Source organism: Octopus bimaculoides, chromosome 23, assembly GCF_001194135.2.
Source record: "Octopus bimaculoides isolate UCB-OBI-ISO-001 chromosome 23, ASM119413v2, whole genome shotgun sequence".
NCBI classification, from domain to species: Eukaryota; Metazoa; Mollusca; class Cephalopoda; order Octopoda; family Octopodidae; genus Octopus; species Octopus bimaculoides.
In genome coordinates this window covers 26,070,523-26,077,616 of record NC_069003.1, presented here as the reverse complement: position 1 = coordinate 26,077,616, position 7,094 = coordinate 26,070,523, and the positions used below count along the sequence as shown (strand labels likewise).

Sequence of the window (7,094 nt, the reverse complement as noted above, 5' to 3'; positions counted from 1 at the left end):
AGAGAGAGAGAGAGAGAGAGACAGACAGACAGATAGACAGACAGACAGACAGAGAGGAAGGCATAGAAGAGTTCCGTTTCTAGTTACACTTCAGCCACAAAATACATGGACCTTTCTTTCCCCTGTTACCCGAGAAAGGATCTTGGACTGAACCTCTTCTCTCTTTTTTTAAACCAAATTTATTTAAACCTCCACATGTCACACTCTCTCACATTTTAAAATAGATTTGTTTGTTTGTTTGTTTGTTTGTTTGTTTGTTTTTATCATGTGGTGACAAGTCTGGTATATTTAGCAACAAACGTTAGCAATACAGTTTTGGTTGAGGTTACATTAGCTTAACCGCAAATAACTTAATTTACAAGGAGAGTTACGAGAAATGGTTGGCTAGCCATTGTTAACAGCTCCATGAATTCAACTGGAAATTAAAAAAAAAAATGAGATGTATGTAGATGTAAGAGAAGATGGATTAGAGATCTGCCTGCATATCTTCTGATTTTTACTTTCGACCAGATTCTGCGTTTAACTCATTTCTTTCCAACTTTGCGAAGATTCTGTCAACCAAACGTATGCCAACTCACCTCATCACAGTTAGATATCTCTCTGCTCAATTTGTCTCAGTTCAATCTGTGTTATCTAAATTCACCACAGCTCAACTCATCACAGATCAACTTATCTTAATTCGACTTAATTCAGCCCAACTCAACTTTCTTCGGCAAAATTCACCTCGACCCAATTTACTTATGTCGAGTTTCATTAGAGTTCAGTTTATATTTTTGATTCACGGATGTTTTTTCTGTTTTTTATTTTCTCAGGCGCGATTGTGTTGAGATTTCGAAGAAGGATCTTCCGCTCTGTGTCACTGATGGCACTTTTCACATACGGCACTCCAGAGTCTCGCCTTGATGCTGTCTGCTCCAAATGTTCTCTGTGAGTGAAGTTTGTTTCAACGACTGTGGTGTATCCAGATGTTACAGATCTGAAAGTTGTGGTTTTTCTAGCTCTTCTGTCATAGAAGCATTTACAAATCATTTCACTGCAACAAGCAGCATTTCTGAAATATATATATATCAGATAAAAGTAAATGCACAAATATACTGATTTCAAATTTTGGCACAAGGCCAGAAATATCGGGGGAGTGTCTAAGTAGTGGGGTGGGATGTTATTTTTATTTTTTCGAGCTTCATTTTGGAGAACCTCCCGAAAAGTTGTGGTTAGGGTCACAAAACAATGATATAAACTTTTTTTACGATTAAGATTTTGGTAACACCCCCACCCTTAATACCCCTTGAAGTTTGAAACCCCACCATTACCACCAAAGAAAAAATAGGGGTAAACACTGATTTAATCGATTTAAAACCCTATAGTGTACGTAAAAATATATTTTAGCTTAGCATGTGCTTTTTAAGACACTGAATCCAAAAATAGTATTAATTTTGCAATTTGATTTTCTAAAATGGCGGAAATCCAAGATGGCGGTCAAAATGCACAATTTTTTAACGAAATCAGTAGCTGTTACCAAGAATGTCATCTGATATGTCTTTATATATGGTCTGAGGTCATAGAACACGAATGATGTGGAATAAGCAGTTTAATAACAAATAATTAAGTAATTTCATTTTACAAAAGAAAAAAAAACATTTCCCGAGTTCGGTAATTTATATGATACAATTATACTTTTACAACCATTATGGCTTCAAAACCTCACACCAATGCATGATTGAAATCAATATGGCTTACGTCTGTCTTGCAACTCACACTATCCAAGTGAATTTTCAAGTTTATTTCATATCGTTCCATTGACAGTTTTCGATCATTTTATTTAAGGCGGAAAATATCGCTGGCTTTTGGCACAGAAAGAGCAGTGTCTCTGATATATCCGATTTCTAAATACAACCTATCGACATTTTCTTTAACTGGTATATCTGCCATTAGATAGACATCTACCTCAGTGCTGTTAATAAACGATCCACCATAACTTTTCAAAATATTCATGTCGGCTGTTCGTCGTCTGTCCACAGCAATGTTGATGATTTCCTTCTTTTCCAGTCCCTCCACTATTAACTGCTGCTGGCAGTTATCTCATTCTTTAATGATGTCAGGCACTCACGCCCCAGCTTTGATGAGTTTGATATGTTGCCTCAATGCCTCGGACTCTCGACGTTCAATCAGATCAGCCGACTTGGATTTAACTTGGGAAGATGATGCTAATTTGAGTTGCTTGGCACCTCGACGACTCAACTCATAGTTGATAAATCCCGCACTACGTTTTACGTCGAGATTGTGAATGGGAGCTCTCTCTAGTTTAGCTACGTCCATGCACGCCGACGCATGGGGAGACTCTTTGATGATATTTCCAAAACCAAACAGAACTCCCCTCTGGTTCTGAAAACCATCCGCTAACTGCAGAAGAAGCTTCGACAGTACTTTTAACACCCCTGGCTTCAACTCGGTTGCAATAGCTTAATGGATGACCTAAAGCTATTCGCTAAGATTGAGAAAGAAATTGAGAGTTTGACGGCAACTGTGCAGATGATCAGCAAAGATATCGGCATGAAATTTGGGATCGAGAAATATGATGCAATGATTCTCAAAAATGGGAAAATCAGTAAAAGCCATGGGATCAAGCTGGAAAGTGGTGAAACTATAAAGGAAATCGGAGAAAAAGGATATAAGTACCTGGGTATCATTGAAAGAGATAAAATGAATGAGCACAAGATGAAAGAAATGTACAGGAAAGAGTATTTGAGAAGAATTCGGCTTGTACTCCAATGGCCGTTATATGATTAGAGCAATTAACACGTGGGTTGTTGCTTTGATAAAATATGGGACAGAAATAGTATCTTGGAAGAAGCATGAATTACAAGAGATAGACCGGAGAAAACGTAAATTAACGACAATGAACAAGGAACTTCACCCCAAGAGTGATTGTCAAGATTATATGTAAAGAGGAAAGAAGGAGGACGGAGATTAGTGTGTTGTGAAGGTTGTGTAAGGGAAGAGGAGAATAGCCTGGCTTGGTGTGTCAAGGGGAGTAACAAAGAAATGATTGAAGCAGTGAAAATGCAGGGAACCTTAAAAGTGAACGAAGCCGTAGATCCAACACAATTTAAGAAATACCAGAGCAGATGAAGGAAATTTGGCAGGACAAGAAAATACACAGTCAGTTCTTGAAGAATAAAAATGAGATTGATTGGAATAGAACCTGGCAATGGCTGCAGAAAGGAGACTTAAAAGGGCCCAATGAGGCATTCGTGTGCAGAGTTCAAGAACAAGCTCTCAGACAAACTACTCCGAATATCACATTGGTAAAAAGCACTGACTCACCACAGTGTAAGATGTGCTCTGAGAAGGGAGAAAGTATAAGCCATATTGTTAGTGAGTGCTGTATGCTCGCACAACGTGAATACAAAAAGGAGACACGACAATGTGGCCAGATATGTCCACTGGCTGTTGTGCGGTAAAGCAAACCTCGAAAGAGCTGAACAACGGTATGAACACAAACCAGAGGGAGTAATGGAAAACGAACATTACAAAACACCCCGGGATTTTAACATGCAGTGTGACCAAGTCATAGAAGTGAGACGAGCAGATATCGTGCTCATCTATAAAGATGAAAAAGAAGCAAAGATAATAGATGCTGCAATACCAGGCGATTCGAGGGTGAAAGGTAAGGAAACAGAAAAGATTGAAAAATATCAGCCAATCAAAAGAGGTATTTTCTGGGGAGATTCTTGTTCACCATTATTATTTGTTATAGCCTTAATCCCACTTTCTGTAGCCCTACGCAAAGTTAACGCGCACTATGATCTGAGAAAGAATGGACCTCGTCTTCATAAATGATTTTAAACCGTTCGCAAAAGCAGAGCCTGAAATGGAGAAGCTGGTTGAGACTGTACAGATATGCTGCAAGGATATTGGGATGGAATTCTGTATCTCGAAGAGTGCGGTGCTCACTTTGAAATGGGAGGAAAGAGCAGATTGTAGGGGTATAGAATTGCTAAACGGAGAGAGAAAGGAAAACTTGGATGATGATGGGTACAAGTACCTTGGGATCCTAGAGCTGGACAATATCTTGCACAGAGAAATGAAAGACAAAGTCATCACTGCATATTTGAAGCGCCTCAAACTTCTCTTGAAATCAAAACTCAACTCAAGGAACTTTAGGACTGCCATCAACATAAGGGCTGTTGCTGTAGTCCGCTACAGTGCAGCCATCCTGAAATGGACACAAGCGGAGATTAACCAACTCGATCGCACTACCCGAAAGACAATGACAATACATGGTGCCATCCACCCTAAGGCGAACGTACACAGGCTTTACGTGAAGAGGTGTAAAGGTGGACGTGGGCTGATCAGCGTACGGGAGTGCATCAACAATGAAAGAAGAAACATGGCAGAATATTTGGTAAACAGAAAACAAGACCTGCTACAGTACGCTACTAGTGCAGAATTTAGCAAAAATGGACTTGAGAGTACTAATGAAATCCGATCACGAATAGCCAACGAGAGAAGAAACCCTACTCCGCATGGAATTACATGGTCAGTTCCACCATGAAACTAACAAATTAAAAGACCAGGAAGCATCATGGAGGTGGATCAGCAAGGGTGACCTAGAAAAGAAGACTGAAAGCCTAATCATCGCTGCGTAGAATCAGGTATTGACTACCAACTCAGTGAAAAGGGATATAAACGATACAAGTGCAACGAACCGCTGCAGAATGCGTGGGAAGAGGGTCGAAAGCGTAACTCACATTGTTAGTGCTTCAAAGTGTTGCACAGAAAGAGTACAAGCGCAAACAGTACAAGGTAGCCCAAAACCTTCACTGGCTACTAAGCCGGAAGTATGGATAACGGGTAACGGGTGCTTGGTACCAACATACATCGGAAAATGTAATGGACGAAAAGGGGAAGGCGAAAGTCCTCTGGGACTTTGACTTCCAGACAGACAACGTGTTAGAGCACCGAAGGCCAGATATAGCAACCTTTAGGAGGGACAAACATGAGTGCCGAATAATCGACGCGGCAGCGCCAGGAGATCAATATATTATTATGAAAGAATGAGAAAACATTGATAAATATGGAAACGTGAGGATTGAGATCGCTAAAATGTGGCAGCTACGAGAGTCAAACATAACGATTATCCCTATTGTCATCGGAGCATTAGGTTCAATACCCCACAACCTGAAAAAAATCTGGAAATTTCAGAAATACACTGCAATTTATGTGTATTGCAGAAATCGGTATTACTTGGAACTGCAAGCATATTGCGTAAAGCACTGTCTGTCTGAGTTCCTTGTGACTTGACAGACACTACAAACACCTGGTACACACATCTTCAATCAACAGCATTACGATACTGGATACTGTACGACATGTTAAATAATAGTTGGTTGGAACTCCGTCGCTTACGACGACGAGGGTTCCAGTTGATCCGATCAACAGAATAGCATGCTCGTGAAGTTAACGTGCAAGTGGCTGAGCACTCCACACACTCGTGGAGCTTTAGGTGTTTTTCGCTCAATAAACACTCACAACGCCTGGTCTGGGAATCGAAACTGCGATCCTATGACCACGAGTCCGCTGCCCTAACCACTGGAGAACCGGAACATGTCTCTTACCATGATCTACTCTGGGAAGACGAGTCTTCCCCTTAAGTCCACTGACATCTCCCAGTCTGAGGCTGAATGCAAATTTAAAAAATGGGTCCCCCTCCACTTCTTTACTTTGACCGCCCCTCACATCAAACTCCCAATACACCAATACTCCAAATACCTGATCCCCATCATTGTCCTCAAGCATATATATATAAATATAAATACATACACACAGACATACATACGTATATATATATATATATATATATATATATATATATATAGACATATAAGTAGAAAGAGGGGGAAGGAGAGAGAGAAGGGAGAGACGGGAGATTGAGAGAGGAGAGGTAGAGAGAAAGAGGAGAGAAAAGAGTGACATATACATATATGCATGTGTATATAGATGTATGTATGTACATGTGTATGTGTGTGTGTGTTTACGTATATGCATATATATATATATATATATATATATATATAGAGAGAGAGAGAGAGAGAGAGAGAGAGAGAGAGAGAGAGAGAGAGAGAGAGAGAGAGAGAGAGAGAGAGAGAGAGAGAGAGAGAGAGAAAGAGAGAGAGAGAGAGAAAGAGAGAGAGAGAGAAATGGAAAATAAACAGACAGACAGACAGACAGACAGTAAAGTGAACTGAAAGAAAAAAAAGGGACGAAAGTAAGCGACTTACCTTGTATTCTTACAATCACATAAATTGAAGATACCATATATAATGGGATTGGCAACACTATTCAGTGGTGCCAAGCTCTGGAAGAATGTGGCGACGGCCAGCATGGTATGTGTGTTGGGAATCATTCCATAGACTTGTAGCAGACAGAATATCATGTAGGGAGACCAACATGTGATGAAGGCTGCACAATGGAAAGAGAAATGGTGATGAATGGGTTAAGTTAACATAGAAACATAACTGTGTTTAATGAATACCACATGTGAGGCGAGGAAGACCAATACTTCTGATGTAGTAAAAAGAGAATAGAAGTAGTGTGTGATAGGTGCCACATGTGAGAGATAGAATTTTCATGTGGGAAGAACACATGATGAGGGCTATACGGAATGATTAGGAGGGAGTACAGCTACTACCCAGAGTAAAAGCTATTTAAACTAGGGGTTGGTAGGGTGTCCAGGAAACTTTTTAAAAGTAAAACAACAGCAAGAAACCACGAAAGCAAAAGTTCAGAAAAGATTGGAGAAGAATCCAGAGGGACATCAAATGCTTCTAAGGCGACACCGGACACGACTTTAGAGTCGCCGGAAAACCTCGCGACGTTCTCATCACCAGGAGCTAAACAGGATGTCCCCCCTTCCAGCTAGAACAAGGAAGGAGGTGACAGTGAAGAGGTGTAAGCTAGATAGATAGACAGACAGACAGACAGATAGATAGATAGATAGATAGATAGATAGATAGATAGATAGATAGATAGATAGATACATTTCTTTTATTAGCCACACAGGGCTCAACAAAGATGGGACAAATACAATGCAG

At 40.2% G+C, this 7,094-nt stretch overlaps 1 protein-coding gene across 1 annotated transcript in view; it reads right to left on the bottom strand.

Moving 5' to 3' along the window:
- Nucleotides 1-17: 17 nt before the first annotated feature.
- LOC106876599 (cardioacceleratory peptide receptor) overlaps nt 18-7,094 on the bottom strand; it is a 61,061-nt gene continuing 53,984 nt past the window's right edge. The window contains exons 8-9 of the mRNA XM_014925211.2: nt 6,282-6,462; nt 18-1,051 (exon numbers count right to left, since the gene is read on the bottom strand). Of these exons, the coding sequence (XP_014780697.1) occupies nt 766-1,051; nt 6,282-6,462 (467 nt within the window). The 3' untranslated portion in view covers nt 18-765. The remainder of the gene's footprint in view (nt 1,052-6,281; nt 6,463-7,094) is intronic.